At 45.3% G+C, this 19,600-nt stretch overlaps 1 protein-coding gene across 4 annotated transcripts in view; it reads right to left on the bottom strand.

Moving 5' to 3' along the window:
• Nucleotides 1-3,922: 3,922 nt before the first annotated feature.
• Nucleotides 3,923-19,600, bottom strand: part of LOC147434637 (uncharacterized protein At2g27730, mitochondrial-like) — a 51,583-nt gene continuing 35,905 nt past the window's right edge. Inside the window, exons 2-4 of one of the 4 annotated variants that reach the window (XM_086491089.1) lie at nt 4,495-4,533; nt 4,233-4,350; nt 3,923-4,083 (exon numbers count right to left, since the gene is read on the bottom strand). In XM_086491089.1, the coding sequence (XP_086347215.1) occupies nt 4,052-4,083; nt 4,233-4,350; nt 4,495-4,533 (189 nt within the window). In that variant the 3' untranslated portion in view covers nt 3,923-4,051. Of the gene's footprint in view, nt 4,351-4,494; nt 4,534-19,600 lie in introns of all 4 variants that reach the window. The other 3 variants (XM_086491091.1, XM_086491090.1, XM_086491088.1) reach the window with 3 other exon arrangements.

The raw sequence follows: 19,600 nt of genomic DNA, 5'->3' as shown, positions 1-19,600 counted from the left end.
AGTTCCAATGAGACAAATGTACAGCCTATGGGGCTTTCTGAAAATGTTTTAGAACAGCCTATTACTGATGCAGATATACATGATGTACTTGATGAGGAAAGGGCTAAAAATGAGCAGGCTAGAGGTATGCCAAAATGGATGGTGCACACTTTGCGTGACAGTAAATTGGATGCACCTTTGTCTAGTCATACTCGTTCAGGCTCTCGCCATGCATCTTATGCATCAGATTATTATGCTTTGGCTGTGTCTAGCTTACATGATGTTGAGGAGCCTCTGTCTTTTGATGAAGCACAAAATTCAGAAAATTGGATTGCTACCATGCAATCAGAATATGATGCACTTATAGAAAATGACACATGGACTTTATGTGATTTGCCTCCTGGCAAAAAGGCCATTGGTACGAAGTGGGTTTACAAGTTGAAACGCAAGCCGGATGGTGAGATCCATCGCCATAATGCTCGACTTGTTGCAAAGGGTTATGCACAGCAAAAAGGCATAGATTATGAAGAGACTTTTGCTCCCACTTGTCGTATGACTACTGTGCGTTTTCTATGTGCATTGGAAGCTCATTTTGGTTGGGATGTACATCAATCAGACATTGTTACTGCTTTCTTGAATGGTGACATATTTGAGGAAGTTTATGTAACGCAGCCTCGCGGTTTTGTCATAAAAGGACAAGAGGACAAAGTGTGCAGATGTAAGAAGGCTTTGTATGGGTTGAAGCAATCTCCTCGTGCTTGGTATGAGAAAGCTGACACTCATTTGGTTAAACGAGGCTTTCGTAATAGTCCAACATAAAGCACATTGTATGTAAAGCATGAGGGTGATGTACTTCTCATTGTGGTTCTTTATGTTGATGATTTGCTGATCACGGGACCAAATGAGAGACATATTGCTGAATTTAAGGCTGATTTGAATGCTACTTTCAAGATGAAAGATTTGGGGCTGTTGCATCATTATTTGGGTATACAGTTTAAGCAGTGTGTGGTGGTATTGCCTTGTGTCAGAAAAGTTACATAGAGACATTGCTATGTAAGTTTGGACTTGAGGATTGCAAACCTATTGCCACTCCCATGGAAACAGGTTTGAAGTTGAGTCTACATGATGCTGGTGATCGTGCTAATGTCACTCTTTACCAAACTGCTGTTGACTGCCTCATTTATGTATGCAACACGAGGCCGGATATTCAGTTTGCAGCCTCACAGGTCAGCAGATTTATGCATAGCCCAGGGTCTAAGCATTGGCAGGCAGGATTTTCCGCTACCTTAGTGGCACTTTACATCTTGGCTTGTTTTATCCCAAGGGGGGATCATTGCCGCCAGACTTACATGCTTTTTCGAACTCAGATTGGGCTGGTTGTTTTGACACGCGAGTGTCCACAAGTGGTTTTTGTTTCATGCTTGGCAGTTCATGTATATCATGGTTGAGCAAGAAGCAACCTACTGTGGCCACTTCGAGTTGTGAGGCTAAGTACAGGGCAGTCTTCACAGCTACGGTTGAGTGTGTATGGCTCAGACGCCTTATGGCTGATTTGGGTGTTGGACAGAACACTGCCAGCACTATCTACACTGACAGTCAGAGCGCATTGGCAATTGCGAGGAACCCAATTTTTCATGCTCGCACAAAGCACATTGAGGTGCATTACCACTATGTCAGGGAGAGGCTCTCAACAGGAGAGATCAGCTTGGCTTATGTGCCAACACATGACAACCTTGCAGATCTTTTCACAAAGGCATTGTCTCGTGAGAAGCTTGAAGCTTTGGGCTTACTCCCCTTTGTGGACTGATCTTGTCCTCAGGGCATGGCACTTCCCTTTACTCATGTGCCAGCTCTCGTTCACCGCATCACTCCAGGGGGGATTTGTTATCATATACATGTGGTAGTGATGTGTGTGAACACACTAGGACCGCCGGGGCATTTTTTCCCTCTTTAGGAGGTTTTTTCCCCCGTGCATTGTATATACGCCCATCACTCTAGGGCTATCTATCTTTTCCATTGCACACTAAGAAACACACTCTCTATTGTGTGCCTTGAGCTTCCTTCATCTTCTCCAAGCTGTGTGTTTCTCTGCAACCCTAATTCCAACATGAAATTCAACAGTTTTGAATGAAAAGGATATATTTGCATTGTTTGAAAAATAAAGGGATTCTCATTAGATCCTTTTCTCCATTAAAGGGGCAAGTTTTAGCAATGAGCCGATGATCAAGGTTATCAGATCATGTCATATACGAGTTAGCCGAGGATTCATGGCAACACTTCCCTTCAAGTGACCTTGAACTTGTATATCCTTTCCCTAGAGCATTGTATTCACTCTATTTGTACTCTCACAATGTACAATAATAGTCCCCCATTTTTTTTGCATGTAAGGCAATATTCGTAAGAGTCGGTGTACATGCCAAGTTCTAAATTGGCTTTTCTTCTCTTTGCAATAGCCTAGTGATTTCAATGCCCTTCATGTTTTAGTGTTATTGAGCTTTGACAATTCAACCTAAGCCCCCTCTTAGTCCACATTGCCTTCCATTTGGAGCTTCAGACTTCCGTCTTTGCGCTATGTAGGTCTAGCTTGCCTATATTAGTTATCCAATGCTCCAAAATTAGATATGTTCCACTTAACCTGTCCATTTAGAGCTTGACACCTCCTCCTTTGGGCTATGAAAGCCTAGTCAACGTCTATACGGTGTTTAGTGCTTTAACAACACATCTATTCTCGTAGTAGGTAGGAGTTGCATGCCGAAGGCACAAAGCAACACACCACTTGACCCTATTCCTTAGATCTCTCCAATGATTTGACAACCTTATCAGTTGAATCTCTTGATTCGTAGCTTTTCCCTCAACTGGACCTTGTCCACTCTGCAAACTATTATGCCTACAAAATTGTTCTGCTTTGAAGAAATGAGTGGGCAAAAATGGACCACTTGAGAATACTCCCTTACCTATTATGACAAGATTGTCTGCGACAAAGACTTCGCCGCTTCTTCAAAGTCTTCCAAATCATGTCAAGAATACAACTAAGAAATAGCTAGCCTATTTTATAGTCTCCTAAATGAGAAACCCTTTTGCCTTTTTCTTTCCTATGAGAATGAGAATGTCAAGTGCAAGAAACTTATAAGCAGGTAGGCAGACCTGGCTTAGCAAAACGTGTGTGTGTGTGTGTGTGTGTGTGTGTGTGTGTGTGTGTGTGTGGTTGGTTGGGGGGGCTTATTTAGAAGACCTAGTAGCTCTATTGATAAGGTCATTGAATGCTGCTACTGCACAAGTGGGAAGAAGTATAGACATGTATTCAAGCCACTGGCTGCCGCTCAGATGAGGATGAAAGAAGAAGCAGCGAAGACAGATTCTTACCCCGTAGGAACAATCCCAGGAGACCTCCAAGATCTATCGGTGTCTTCAACTCAAGACTCCATACTCCACACACAAGCGAGAGAGAGAGAGAGAGAGAGAGAGAGAGAGAGAGAGAGAGAAGACAAGAAGCTTCCCAAATCAAGGAGACATCGATAAAAGGCAATGCTTAGCATCTAGCCCCATACTTGTCTGAAATATTTGCACAACACATGCAATATTCAACAGAAACATGTGGCTTTCACTGATTCTAACTGCTACGCTAAAATACTTTACTTTCGTGACAAAATATTCCGGTCTGATGAGACCAACTTTACCACATTTCGAGGTTTTATATCTCACAACTTTGCCAAGTCCAACTTTACTTATACTTGTTTGCATATGTGCGCCTGAAAAGGGTTTGTTGCACATACCCGCACACAAAGACATGTCCATACATGTGTGTAATGTTTTGCCATAATTGAATACAAGTACCATAGCTTCAAAACAGTTTATGGCTTGTCCTCTCAAGCGTAAAACAAAGGAGCAACCAAAAATTGCAGAAGAAAGGATGAAGAAAGCTTATGAAACAATCATGAAAATCTTTTCAGCACAATGGCCATTCACCTGAGAATTTTTATTAACTTTCCTCGTTCGTTTGTGGAAAAGAACCAGAGAAGCCAGGAGGAATTTCCACTAAGAAAGTAAAGCCTGGGGTTGAATTGTTTCATTTCTATAGGGCAGCACACCCAAGAAGCTCCTCTTCTGCACAGAATCACATACAAAACTTGAGACACCTGAGAGTAGAACGGTGAGTGGAGATTACAACCCTGCTAATTCATCTGTTTCCTCTGGCGGCACATTCTTTCTAACCCGATAATACCACAACCCTGATGCAATTAGAGCCACCACACCTGCAGCTACAGCCACATTCTTGTTTTGATCTGGAGACGCCCCTGTAGCCGCAGGACGTGGGAGTGCTGGAGACCCTGGAGCAGCACTATTTGAGATGCTTGCCTCAGTCTTTCCTTCCTTCCCCCCCCCAGTTGATGCAAGAAACACAACAGTAAAACTGCCGTTAGATTTTGCTCTTCCAAAGACTCGTGTCTATCAACCTCTATGAATGCTGACACAACTATGCACTCTACAGAATCTCTAGAAAACAACAGCGAATACCTGCGCAGCTAGCTTCTCCAGCTTCTCTTTCTCCATTTTCTGTTATACACCAAATTCAGCTTGCATGTGAGTGCTTTTGCAAGAAACATGTAGCAAGAGAATGTGAGAACAGACGATCCGAAGGAAATTTGATGCTGAAATCACTCGTAGCCAAATTATACCTCCAGGTTTATGCAGACGGATGTAGAGAAAATAGAAAATGTGCAGGCAATGAAGAGAAAATTAAGTTTGGAAGCAGAAGTGTACTCTTTTACATTTTACAAACAGAATCATTGCTTCCAGCATTTGGTAGCATTTTCTCAAAGATGTTCTTTCTATTGGAAAACATTTGACTATCAATACAGCATGAGAGAAACCATAGATATGAGAGGGCACGGGCACTAAGGGAGTATAGGTGTGCACAGGCCCAGGGGTGCAGGGTGCCCCTAGGGGGAAGCCCTAGGGTGTTCGATGGGCAGGGAGATGGGCAGCATGCTAGTGTTTTTGCTACAGATCAGCCGCAGTGTTTTCTCCATCCCTAGCATTTTTCCCATCCAAGAGTAGGGAAACCCACAGCAGTTGATGGGCAGCGAGGACATCCTCTTTGCGTTTTTCTCCTCAGAGCATCTACACGGAGAGGATGTGATCCACTAGAATAAGTGTTCCATGTTCTCTACATGAGGCATGTCTCCCTCTTTCCGGTTGGTTTCGGGGCTCCAAGGTGACGGCCAACGCCTGATCTCGGCAAACCACGACTCGGTGCCGCGTGGCACACAATGGATCTGGTAGGGACGACAGACGATGGGGCATAGTCCTGACCTAACATTTTCTCCTCAACTCACCGTCTAGGTACTACGGATGCGTGATTGGGTTTGAGAGGGCCCGGTAACGGGAGTGTCCCCCTCCATTCTTCAACGCGGAGGTGCGAGCTAGCGATGCAAACGCACTGGATCACCAAGAACGTGACCGGGGTGCAAAGTGAAGCGACTTCACTTTCAGGCTTCAGGGTCACCAGGAACGTGACCAGGGTTGCAAAGTGACGCCACTTTGCAACCCCGGACACGCTCCTGGTGACCGAGTGGGTTTGCATCGCTAGCTCACACCTTTAGTGACTTTTCCTAGTAGTAGATCTTGCGTACATTGCTTATGAGTCCCCGCCGTTTAGCTCTGATACCAAGTGTTGTGGGTGTGCCCGGGACACTCAAGGTGGAACCTTCACCGAGAGGCCAAGTCCCCGCAACTTTGGGCGCGTAGGTTGGGAGGCTCGCGTTCTGCTAACTCGCGTCTCCTTTGGTGCGGCTCATGGAGGGCCCGTCCAGAAAACGGCCCATTGTCACTTTTAAGCTTGATGCACGCAGGAGCCCTGTCACCAGACGGGCACCACATGCCAATAGAAAATAACAGACTGAACAAACTTTTAGCACTTCAATAACAACTTAACTGAAAGAGAGAGACGACACGCGACACGGAGTGGCGGAATTCCACCCCAGAGAGTATTGGCCCCAAACCTTGGCGCCCCTTTCGATATTTCTTTGTATTGCATCATCAAAGTACTCCAGACTTTGCACCTTCTCCAGGAAGCATGCCAGAGAATAAGCCCTTAGCACATATCTAGAGACCCTTGGCCTATGAAAATCAATTTACATGAAAAGCCTTCAAACTCAAAAGCTTCTGGTCCAAAAGCAATACCAAAAAGCTTCCATCGTAAATCACGGAATTCCCTACAACTACCACGTCAACAATCAGTGCAAAATGAGAAAATCCGTACAGCCTGCCACGTCAGCATTGTCAACGTAATTTCCAAGAATCTGCCACGTCATCAATTCCACGCTGTGTGTGTGTGAGGGTCCAGCTTTATTCTAATCCTTTATGTCACTTGGGGCCCCATCGAACGGGGTCCCCATAAGTTGGTAGGACTTCTTCTTCTGTTACTTGTTCTTCTTAGGGTTTAGGCCCATCTGTCACGTGCACATCTAACGCTATGTGTACGTGGACAAGCTACTTCATGACTAGGGTTCGGTTCAATTCAGTTAGCTTAGGAAGTGATCTGGCACTTTTGTGAGTCTGTTCGCAGACCGTGCATATCCAGACACTTAGAGTAGATGCATATCCTCAGGTTGCACACAACATGATCGTCAGATTTCCATCACAACCCATCGGGAGCATTTTTATAATTCATAGACCTATTTTCCCTATTTTTGACATTTTTCACTTAATATTTTTAAGTGACTTTTGTTGGAAACTAGGTAGGGTAATTTTAGAAAGCAAGTACATAAAGAAACCTAGCGCTAGCACTTTTGGGCAGAAGAGGCAGCAGGAACTTCGGTTCAACAGGCACCTTCTCAGTAGGACCCCAGCTGGGCTAGCGTTTTTGCATCACAGCAAGGACCTAGCGTTTTTCATCCACAAACCAGCCTTGGCGTTTTTGCATGGCAGATCAGCCTCGGCGACAACAAGACACAGCAGATCAGCCCTAGCATTAGCAAATTTCCTCAACAAGGACAGTTTTCAGCCCTAGCGTTTTTGGTTTGCAGATCAGCCTCGACATTTTGCAATTCCATCGCGACAGAATCAGCAATAGCACCAACGTTTTCAGTTTTCAGCATCAAGACACCACAGTACAACTCCCGAACCTCGCAGATCTCACCTTCCCGCAGCATATCCTCGCCGCACGGCTAGATCCTGCGTAGTTTGCAGATTCAGCCCGGAAAACGCATATTTCAGCATCTGCGTTTTCAGCGAGTCGTCGTCGCATCGTCTCAGCACCTTCATTCACAGTGTTCACCACTTTGTTTGTGTCCATTGCACTCTCTCACTGAAGGAACGGAAGGCTCTCCCTTCCGTAAGCAAAAGGAACCTTGAGCACAGTTCAGAGCACTCATCTTGAGCAAAGTTCAACTTTCACTTCCGCTGCACCTTACACCATCGGCCGGCATTTGCAAGTTGGCTCCATTCTTCAAGGCTTTGACACGTCAACAGTTTGTGACAACTCCCCTTCTTAAAAGAGAGTAATCGTCCGCGATTACAGCATATCTGCAAAACAACTCAAGTTAGCTCAAAAATTTAAGAAGGTCATTCCGAGGGACAATCAGTTGCTCTTTTTGTCAATGAGTTAGCTTCCCCTTTTCGGCTCTTTTAATCAAGGAGTTGGCTTCTCCTCGTCCAGATTGGAACTCTTGATATTCCGGCATAGTAAAGTCATCACACCCAGACCGCACTGATCTTCCACGGGTGTCTTGATGCACTAAAATTACATACCCAGGCAATCTCATCCAATTAGGAATATTCAGTGGTTGACACATCACAATGCAACACAAATGCTCACATATGCATGTTACAAGACATAGAAACATAAAGCCGCCGATGAACACTCCTCCCACATAACCTAACAAGGTCCGGGCCGGAAGATATTCAACGACTCCCTCATCACTCCTCCCGCATAACCGAAAAAGGTCCAAGCCGGGAGATATAGAGGCCTTTTACAACCAAACGCCCCCCAAACCGCAGCCTGCGTCGTTTGGAGGTGTTGAGAGTAACCACTGCTCAGACTTCTTAATACTCCTCCCGCATAACCATCTAGGTCCGAGCAGAGAGTCACAACAACAACACTCTCCCCGTAAATAACCACAAGGGTCCAGGCCATGAGTAAAAACGACACTTTTCAATCATTCAATACTCCTCCCGCAAATAACCACAAGGGTCCGAGCCATGAGTATGAACAAGAATTCTCAAACATCATTTCTCACTACTCCACCCGGGAGTAAAATCACCAATCATTGAAACCAGTATTAAAATCACAGTCAAACAATTCAAATTGGCACCAAGACAGGTTCAAAACAGATACCATCCATTTAAAACAAATTCCAAACAGGATCACGAAACAAGTTCTCAAACACATTTCAAACTCAAAAAGAAATCTCGACATCAGTCGAGCTCAAAAGGTCGAGTGACTTTCCATCCTGAAATCTACACCAAAAAATTAGGGTCAGGTTCATTCCATAGGGTCGTAGCCGAGCACAGCATAGTGGACAAACAGTGTTACTTTGACGGCGATGGTAGTCCCAAGATAGCAATCGCACTGGACCTCCAAGGTCATGTGTAAAGAGATATCTATTGGGAGATGTCGAGAAATTTCAAGTTATAATTTGCTAGGGTTTCCATGGCAAGCATTTCAGAATACCCTACACTGTCAGAAGTTGCACTCCGAAGGAAGATGTCAGAAACCATATAACTTCGGGCAAAAAAATTCTTGAAAGCTTGCCGAAGTCCTTGGAGGTGTGCGCCTTGGTAGCTATAGACATCAATATCTGCATGGCACTGCTTTCGAGAAAAACAGTGACTCAAAACAAATCTTGGATCCTCCTCTTGCAAGTGATCTTTTTGGCTTATGCCCTGTAAGACATGAGCGCTGAAGATGGGAGCGCGCCCGATGCGCGATGAAGTAAGGGTGGGAGTGGCTAATAGGTCCAGGGGTCGGAGTACGAAGCTAAAATTTCCAATGAACTTTCGAAAGTGCAATCTTGCTCTGTCTACTCTTTGGTAGGACCGGTATGCTTTCAGAAAAGCACACGCCTAATGCTCTAATACCACTGTCACAAGACGGGCACCACGTGCCAATAGAAAAGAACAGACTGAACAAACTTTTAGCACTTCAATAACAGCTGGACTGAAAGAGAGAGACAACACGCGACACGGAGTGGCGGAATTCCACCCCACAGAGTATTGGTCCCAAACCTTGGCGCTCCCTTTCGATATTTCTTTATATTGCATCATCAAAGTACAAGCCGGTACTCCAGACTCTGCACCTTCTCCAGGAAGCATGCCAAAGAAAGAGCCCTTAGCACATATTTAAAGGCCCCTTGGCCTATGAAAAGCAGTTTACATGAAAAGCCTTCAAACTCAAAAGCTTCTGGTCCAAAAGCAATGCCAAAAAGCTGTCAACGTAAATCACGGAATTCCGTACAACTGTCACGTCAACAGTCAGTGCAAAACACGGAAATCCATACAACCTACCACGTCAGCACTGTCAGAGTAATTTCTGAAAATCTGCCACGTCATCAGTTCCACGTGTGTGTGTAAGGGTCCAGCTTTATTCTAATCCTTTATGTCACTTGGAGCCCCATCGGACGGGGTCCCCATAAGTTGGTAGGACTTCTTCTTCTGTCACTTGTTCTTCTTAGGGTTTAGGCCCCTCGGCCGGCATCTGCAAGTTGGCTCCATTCTTCAAGGCTTTGACACGTCAACACTTTGTGACAAGCCCTTGTCACAAACTAGTGACATGCAGGCTTCCAGACACACACAGTGCCTGCGGCAGAAATGCCATGTGGCAGCAGTACGGACCCCCACAAAATGCGATGGCAGGCTGACGTGGCAAACTGTACGAAACCCCGCTTTTAGCGCTAGCTGATGATGTGGCAACCTGTAAGGATTTCCGTAAATTGCACTGGCTGATTTTTATGACAGTTTTTGGGACAATTGCTTTTGAGATTAAAAGCTTTTGAGTTTAATGCTTTTGTGGCTCTGCTTTTGGGCATCCCTTGTACCTTTAAATAAGTCCTCACTTCTCAGAGCATCTGGACGTAGAGTCTGAGAGTGAGCATCTGCCTGCTCTCTTATACTTTGAACACAAATTAATACAAAAAGAAATACCAAAAGGGGCACCAATCTTTGGGGCCAATACCTCTGGGCACAGAACTACGTCGAGCCGTGTCAATTTTGTGAATTGTTTTGAAGTGAATCTCTGCTGTGTTGCGATAGAATCTTGACTTGGGGTGTCCAAGTTTGTTACAATGGTATCACAGTGCGGCCGATTTCTCTTGGAAATCCGATCCTTTTCTCGCAGCACTTATGGATTCCAACAAGAAACAGTCGACTTCTTCTGCATCTGCGAATGCGGGAGGGGATCACGAAGAAGATTCTCATGAGCAAACAGAGGAAGATACGGCCCACCTCGGCCTATTCAATTCTAGATTGAAGAGATGGAACGTCGACAATTGGTTGACGAGGCAACAAAGCAGATGATTAAAATTGTGAAGGATCCAAAATTTGCAAAAAAAAATTCTCAGCAATCCCTCGCAGAAGTACACACCCAGTGGCAGAAGGCCGCAGAGCCACCCATCAAACCGGCAATCAAGAAACCTCCTTCACCGAGGATGTTTATAGAGCAAGAATTACAAGAGGTGGTTCAGACACAGATTAGCAGGCTTTTGGACGCAAAAAACAAATCCAAAAAGCACGAGAAAAAGCACAAGAAAGGAACTGACTTCCCGGGTTATTTGGGTCGCCAATCTTCTTTTGCATCGGCAACAAAGCAGAAGAAGCGTGTACGATTTGAAGGACTACCCACTTCTTCTTCTTCTTCTTTTGACAGTTCTTCTAGCTCTTTTGACTCGAGCGAAGAAGACAGAAAAGGCAAAAAGAGAAGCAAAAAGCAAAGCTTCGGAAAGGGAAAGAAAAAGGCAAAGAAGCCTAGATTTCGCCCAGTTTCTGACAATTCTACAGAGGAGTCATCCTCAGATAGTTCGGACTCCGACGATCACATGTTTTATGCAAAGAAGAAGCATTTTTACAAAGCCAACCAATATGACTTCCTCAAAGATAAAAGCAAGAAAGTAAAAGAATTCAAAGAAGGTGGACATTCAATTGAGTTTGACTCTTTTCTGGATTCAGAGATGCTCTGAGGGCTTTGGCCTTCATACAACAGTTTAACATAGCTTTCTCTGAAGGGCATTACTCATAGCACTCCAAGATTAGGGAAATGCTCGAACATGGTGGTCCTCCCTTCTTTTGAGAAAGGAAGCTCCAGTTAAATGGTTAAAATTCAAGAGGCTTTTTATTTCTTCTTGGCTGACTCGGGAGTACGAACGAGATATACGAACTGCTTGGAATCATCTTCAGATGACCAAGGGAGATTCTCTGGACGCTTATTGCGAGAGATTTTGGAACTCTTTTCTACCAGCCTCTTCATTTAAGGTGGTCTCGTTTAAAGAAAAGATTGAGCGGTTTTGTTGCGGACTTCCTATAGAGATCCGAGACTACTGCTTGGAACAAAAGTCATTCTATTCAAGAATTGATGGTCATGCGAAACCGGGTTTTGCGATACATTCAAGCAATTTGACTTACCCCACTGATGAGATCTTGACTCAGAGAACCCAACAGACTTCTAACAATGAAAGTAGAAAGAGAAAGAGTTCCCAAGAAAAGAAAGACAAGGATTCACGACCCGGCTCACTCTTCGAGAGAGGGCCAACTACATCAAAGAGGGGAAGTGTTTTGGATGCGGGGAACATGGGCACGTCTTCGCAAAGTGCCCTAAAAAGGCACAGCAAGAACAGAATGAAGATAGGCCAAAGAGTTTGAGAGCAGCAGAGGAACGTGGCACAAAAGGCAAGATGAAAGCAGGACTGGTTCCAGATTGCATGGGTACTGACCCAAGCACGATTGATGAAAGTACAAAACTTTGCAGAGCTTGGGGCAAAGTGAAAGATCAAGAAGCCTTGATTTTCTTTGATGGAGGAGTCAAGGCCAACTTCACTACACCTAAATTGGCGGCGAGGCTCGAGATTACACCCAATCGGATGGGACTACAAGCAAAGGCAGTTCTAGCGGCACCCAGACGGGACATAGCCATTACACCTGTCATTGGTAAACTTCGGTTGCATTGTCAGGGGTATTTGGGGCACGAGGACTTTTACATAATGCCCTTGGAAGGTTGTGACGTCCTCCTTGGAGTGCCGTGGTACCATAAGAACAACGCCGTAGTCGATTATCGGGCGAAGAAAGCGAGATTGACAAATGAAAAGGGCCGAAAAATTGTACTGGATGTGAAATTGAAGGGCGAGTCTGTCCCAATTGTATCGGCTCCGGCCGTTTCCAAATTAATGAAATCTAGTTTGTTTGTTTACTCGATCTATTTGAAAGAGTTAAGTGATGAACACAGGACGAATATGTCTGAACTTGATAAAGAACGCAAAGATTTTCTCCACACTCATGCCAATTGCTTTTCTGAGGGCCTGCCAGGCGAGTTGTCACCATCTCGTCCTGAGGATCATACTATTGATCTGATACTTGGAAGTACACCACCGAACCGGCCACCCTACCGTATGAGCCGAGCCCAGAATGAAGAGATTATGAACCAAGTGAGACCTTTTGGAAAAGGGTCTTATCCAGCGGAGTACTTCACCCTACTGCTCTCCGGTGTTGTTGGTTTTAAAGAAAGACGGATCTTGGAGAATGTGCATTGATTATAGAGCTCTCAATAAAATCACCATCAAGAACAGATTTTCCATTCCAAGGATAAATGATATTCTTGACAGATTACAGGGATCCTCTTGTTCAGCAGGATCGATTTGAAAAGCGGATATCATCAGATCTAAATCACGCCAGAAGATATCCTCAAGACAGCTTTCCGGACGAGCTTCGGTTTATATGAATTTTTGGTGATGCCTTTTGGCCTTACCAATGCTCCAGCGACTTTTAACCGAATGATGGATAGGATCTTCAGAGAGTACAAATCTTTTGTTGGCACTTTCTTTGATGACATTATAGTCTTCTCCAAGGATGAGGCAAAACATAGACAACATCTGCTACAAGTCTTTCACGCATTTCGAGATCACAAGTTAGTAATCAATAGAGTAAATTTTTCTTATCGGAGATACACTTTTTGGGACACATCGTCTCAGCAGCAGGAGTACAGATGGACCCGGCCAAGATTGAGACTATACGTGATTGGCTTGATTTGAAGAATGTTCATGATGTAAGGTGCAGCGGTAGTGAATGTTGAACTTTGCTCAAGATGAGTGCTTCGAACTGTGCTCAAGGTTCCTTTTACTTACGGAAGGGAGAGCCTTCCGTTCCTTTAGTGAGAGAGTGCAATGGACACAAGCAAAGTGGTGAACACTGTGAATAAAGGTACTGAAACTGAGAGATAGAGAGAGAAGAATACGACACCATAATGTTGTCAAACCCTCCTCCGAAGGCCCCACTCTATGGCGAGAGCGGTCTACTTATGATTGCACAAATCTCTACAATGCTTGGACTTGCCGACGATGTCGATGACGATGAGGACAACGACGACGAGACGGGCTGAAATCTGAAAATGCTAAGGCTGAAATCTGCAAATCTTTATCTGCTGAATCTTGACTCTACGTCGATGACAATGCCGATGACAATGATGCGACGACGACGCGTTGAAAACACAGATGCTGAAATCTGCGTTTTCCGGGCTGGAACTGCAAACTTCGCGGGATCTGACCGTGCGGCGAGCATCTGCTGCGGGAAGGTGAGATCTGCGAGGTTTGGGGGTTCTACTACGGGTACTGACTGCTGAAAACTGAAAACGTTGATGCTATCTGAGGTCTTGTCGCGAAGATCTACAACAACGCTGGACTGCCAGGCTGATGCAAAAATGCTAGGGCTGAAAATGATCTTGCGGGAAAATCTGCTATCTACTGTGGGAATCTGCTAACGCTAGCGATGATCTGATGTGTCTTGTGGTCGCCAAGGCTGGTCTGTTGATGCCAAAACACCAGTGTCTCTGCTGTGTTGCAAAAACGCTAGGCCTTGGGGGGGGGGGGGGGATTCCTTGCCGAGAAGGTGCCTGTTGAACCGAAGCTCCTGCTGCCTCTTCTGCCAGAAAGTGCTAGCGCTAGGTGTCTTACATACAAACTTGGTAAATTTGCCCTACCTAGTTCCCAACAAAAGTCACTTAAAAATAATAAGTGAAAAATGTCAAAAACAGGGAAAATAGGTCTAATGCACTGGAAAATGCTCCTGATGGATTCTGATGGTAATGCTGATGATCATGTTGTGTGCAACCAAAGGATATGCATCTAATCTAAGTGTTTGGACATGCACAGTCTGCGAACAGACTCACAAAAGTGCCAGATCACTTCCTATTCTAGACTGACTTGACTGAACTGAACCTTGGTCATGATGTAGCTTGTCCACGTGCACATAGGGTTAGATGTGTCACGTGACACATGAAGTAAGAAGCTTTTTGGACTTATGTTCTTACTACCGGTGGTTCATTAGAAATTTGCAAAGGTTGCTTCCCCTTTGAATCTTTTGACACAGAAAGGAGTCCCTTTCTTGTGGGGACCCACAGAGGTGACTACCTTTCAAACTTTGAAAGAGAAATTGACTACGGGACCAGTTTTGACTTTGCCGGATTTGCAAAAGTCATTCAAAGTATTTTGTGATGCTTGTAGTCGTAGTCTGGGTGTGGTCTTAATGCAAGAAGGCCATGTCAATGCCTATGAGAGCCTTGTTGTCAAGGCCGGAATTGACAGCACAGATTTATGAGAGAGCTTTTGGCGGTTATCCATGCTCTTACTCAGTGGCGACATTACCTACTCGGAGCTTCATTGATCATCAGAGTTTACGCTACCTCTTGTCACAGAAGCAGCTTTCAGAAAAGCAGATGTGGTGGTGTCACAAGACGGGCACCACGTGCCAATAGAAAAGAACAAATTGAACAGACTTTTAGTACTTCAATAACAACTGAACTCAAAGAGAGAGACGACACGCGACACGGAGTGGTGGAATTCCACCCCAGAGAGTATTGGCCCCAAACCTTGGCGCCCCTTTCGATACTTCTTTATATTGCATCAACACAGTACAAGCCGGAACTCCACGCTTTGCACCTTCTCCAAGAAGCATGCCAGAGAATGAGCCCTTAGCACATATTTAAAGGCCCTTGGTCTATGAGAAGCAGTTTACATGAAAAGCCTTCAAACTCAAAAGCTTCTGGTCCAAAAGCAATGCCAAAAAGCTGCCAGTGTAAATCGTGGAATTCCGTACAACTGCCACATCAACAGTCAACGCAAAACGCGGAAATCCATACAGCTTGCCACGTCAGCACTGTCAGCGTAATTTCTTGAAAATCTACCATGTCATCAGTTTTTTTTTTTGGCGCAAGTCTTTCTTTGTGGGTCCAGCTTTATTTTAATCCTTTATGTCACTTGGGGCCCCATCGGAGGGGGTCCCCATAAGTTGGTAGGACTTCTTCTTTTGTTACTTGTTCTTCTTAGGGTTTAGGCCCCTCGGCCGGCATCTCTAAGTTGGCTCCATTCTTGACGCCTTTGACACGTCAGCAGTTTGTGACATCCCCCCTTCTTGAAAGAGAGTAATCGTCCGCGATTAAAGCATATCTGCAAAACAACTCAAGTTAGCTCAAAAATTTTCCGGGACAATCAATTTGCTCTTTTTGTTAAGGAGTTAGCTTCTCCTTTCGGCTCTTTTGATCAAGGAGTTGGCTTCTCCTTTCGTCCAGATCGAAACTCTTGATATTCCGGCGCAGTAAAATTAGCCATCGCACCCAGACCGCACTGATCTTCCACCTGTGTCTTGATACACTAAAATTACATACCCAGGCAATCTCATCCAATTAGGAATATTCAGTGGTTGGCACATCACAATGCAGCACAAATGCACACATATGCATGTTACAAGACATAGAAACATAAAGTCGCCAATGAACACTCCTCCAGCATAACCTGACAAGGTCCGGGCCTGGAGATATTCAACGACTCCCTCATCACTCCATAACCTAAAAAGGTCCGGGCCGGGAGATATAGAGGCCCTTTACAACCAAACGCCCCCCAGACCGCAGTCTGCGTCGTTTGGAGGTGCTGAGAGTAACCACTGCTCAGACTTCTTAATACTCCTCCCGTATAACCATCCAAGTCCGGGCCGGGAGTAACAACCACAATTATTTTACACTCATACAACCAAACGCTCCCCAGGCATCAATCTACGTCGTTCGGAGGTTTTCTAGCATACAACGGAACGCTCCCCAGACATCAGCCTGCGTCGTTCCGAGGTTTTCAAACATACAACGAAACGCTCCCCAAGCATCGGTCTGCGTCGTTCCAAGGTTCAAACAATACCAAAACAATATTTCTCACTTCTCCACCCGGGAGTAAAATCATCAATCAATGAAACCAATATTAAAACCGGAGTCAAACAATTCAAATCGGCACCAAGACAGGTTCAAAACAAATACCATCCATTTCAAACAAATTCCAACACGATCACCAAGCAAGTTCTCAAACAGATTTCAAACTTAAACAGCAATCTCGACAACAGTCGAGCTCGAAAAGTCGATTGACTTTCCATCTTGAATCCTGCAGCAAAAATTAGGGTTAGGTTCATTCCATAAGGTCGTAGCCGAGCACAACATGGTCCATCAACTCTTGGACAAACAGTGTTTTCTTTGGCGGCGATAGTCCCAAGATAGCAATCGCACTGGACCTCCGAGAGTCCGAGGTTATCAACAAGAGACACCTCTTGAGAGATGTCTAGAAATTTCAAGTTATAATCTGCTAGGGTTTCCATGGCAAGCATTTCAAGATACCCCACTCTGCCAGAAGTCGCACTCCGAAGGAAGATGTCAGAAACCATATAACTTCGAGCAAAAAAAATTCTTGAAAGCTTGCCAAGTCCTTGGAGTGTGCTGCTTGGTAGCTATAGACATCAACATCTGCATGGCACTGCTTTTGAGAAAAACAGTGACTCGAAACAAATTTTGGATCCTTCTCTTGCAAGTGATCTTTATGGCTTATGCCCGGTAAGACATGAGCGGTGAAGACGGGAGCGCGCCTAATACGCGATGAAGTAATGGCGGGAGTGACTGATAAGTCCGCGGTCGGAGCACGAAGCTAAAATTTCCAATGAACTTTGGAAGTGCGATCTTCCTCTGTCTGCTCTTTGGTGGGACCGGTATGCTTTCTAGAAAAGCACACGCCTGATGCTCTGATACCACTGTCACAAGATGGGCACCACCTGCCAATAGAAAAGAACAGACTGAACAAACTTTTAGCACTTCAATAACAACTGGACTGAAAGAGAGAGACGACACGCGACACGGAGTGGCGGAATTCCACCCCAGAGAGTATTGGCCCCAAACCTCAGCAACCCTTTCGGTATTTCTTTATATTGCATCAACATAGTACAAGCCGGAACTCCACACTCTGCACCTTCTCCAGGAAGCATGCCAGAGAATGAGCCCTTAGCACATATTTTAAGGCCCTTGGCCTATGAAAAGCAATTTACATGAAAAGCCTTTAAACTCAAGAGCTTCTGGTCCAAAAGCAATGTCAAAAAGCTGCCAACGTAAATCACAGAATTCCGTATAACTGCCACATCAGCAGTCAGCGCAAAACGCGGAAATCCTTACAGCCTGCCACGTCAGCACTATCAACGTAATTTCCGAAAATCTGCCACGTCGTCAGTTGTTTTTTTTGCGCAAGTCCCTCTTAGTGGGTCCTGCTTTATTTGAATCCTTTATGTCACTTGGCGCCCCATCGGACGGGGTCCCCATAAGTTGGTACGACTTCTTCTTCTGTTACTTGTTCTTCTTAGGGTTTAGGCCCCTCGGCCGGCATCTCTAAGTTGGCTCCATTCTTCAGGGCTTTGACACGTCAGCAGTTTGTGACAGGTGGTGTCACGAGGACGTGGCAATCGCTAACCTTAGTTGTTGGTTTCTTTCCAATGATTTTCGTTTTATTTTTGAGACCCTCTTTTTGAAGTTGCAAATGGTCGGACATTGTATGGCCAATGTGAACGGTAGTTTCACCCGCAGACGGGAAGTTGGTCGGCACTGGAATTCGTACAGTAAGAGGATGTCTAGGCTCAGAGCAAGATCATACAGGTCCCCCCCGTCGCACTTAGCAAGTTGGTGGATACTAGGAAGTGAACTCAATAAAGGCATAAAGTCAAGGTGGGATCACCAACAGAAAGTATCCGACAGTTGGGCCACATTGCACTTTTGGATGCGGTCCCAATGAGGATAGATGGTCAGAAGACCAGCGGGAGCCCGACGGAAGCATCTCCTAAAAATTAGGGAACTGCTATTCTGGGCCGTGAAATGTGTTCGCGTCATTACCTTCGGTATGACCAAGGGAACATTTTAGTACTCTGCTGCAAAGTCAACTGATGCACAAGTTGAGAGATTTTTAAGCAGGAAGCCCAATGCAGGGAAATTGCATGTATGAGTGCCAAGTGGCACTTTGTGGTCAATTTACCAAGTCTGGGAGAACAGAACCCGTAACTGACTTTTGAGAGCAGTTTTGGAGGCTATTAACTTGGATTTTCAGCCATTTCTCTCCATTTTTGAGCTTCCCATGACTTTGCCTAGGTCCAAGGAGCTCATTTTCAGCATTGGAAGGCATCAGATGCGTGTTTACAGGGCTGTTTTGCTGCGTTTTCAGCGATACGCAGGTTTTGGCAGCCATGGAAATCTTCCCCTTTTTGCATCTATTTGTTCATAGATGCATTACAGGTCAAGGGCAGCAGAGGGGGCGCTCGATTTATGCTGGGAGGATGCTTCATTGAGAACCGGTCACAGGTTAAGAGCTATGGAGTGCTTCCTTTCCCTCTCATGTACAGTGTGGTACTAGGAGTGATGCCCTGCACACTACACACTGCTCTCTCTCCCCCCTACGTGCAGTTATGTGATGCCCCACAAGAGGGCTACTCATTTGATTGATGTACAGTTGTGTGGGTTCATGCTGTTGTGCTAAGGCAAGAGCCTCCTTGAGCAGGAACAGGGGTAGCTAGTTGCTGCTCCAAAGCAGGCACTGCTGAGGGTCATAACCTCACCGTACAGGTGCAAAATCAGCACTGTGTATGCGCTGTAAATTCACTGTTTTTCAGCCATACGGACGCCAGGATCATTGGGAATCGTGCCCCACCGGCAAAGGACTGTTTGGGGCTGAAAACAGGGCAAAAACCAGTAAATACAGCGTGCTGAATTTACTGTTTTTGGACAGGAATCAGAGGGTATACGACAGTGCAAGCGAGTTCCAGCAAGGGAATTGGTTTCGCGCAAGTTTTGGGGCTATTATGCTGCCGAAATTTGGCCAAATCAAATGGTATCTAGGTGGATACACGTGAAGGATTCCCAGGACCTTACCTTGTAGTTTACCCTCCTAAAGAATAAAGAAATACTGTAAGGGGCCCAATTTTGGGGCCTACAGGTTGTCGGCGTCTGCTCGGAGCATTCTAGCTTCCGAGCCGTGTGTGAATTCGAGTGTTAACTCCCGTCGCAGGTTCTCTTTGCAAAGTGCTCTGTTTATGTGTTTAAAGTAAAGAATTTCGGGTGAAAGCCAACGCCTACCGCCGCCCT

This window comes from Adiantum capillus-veneris, chromosome 19 (assembly GCF_014529385.1).
Source record: "Adiantum capillus-veneris isolate H3 chromosome 19, ASM1452938v2, whole genome shotgun sequence".
NCBI lineage: Eukaryota > Viridiplantae > Streptophyta > Polypodiopsida > Polypodiales > Pteridaceae > Adiantum > Adiantum capillus-veneris.
This window is presented reverse-complemented; position numbering and strand designations above follow the sequence as displayed.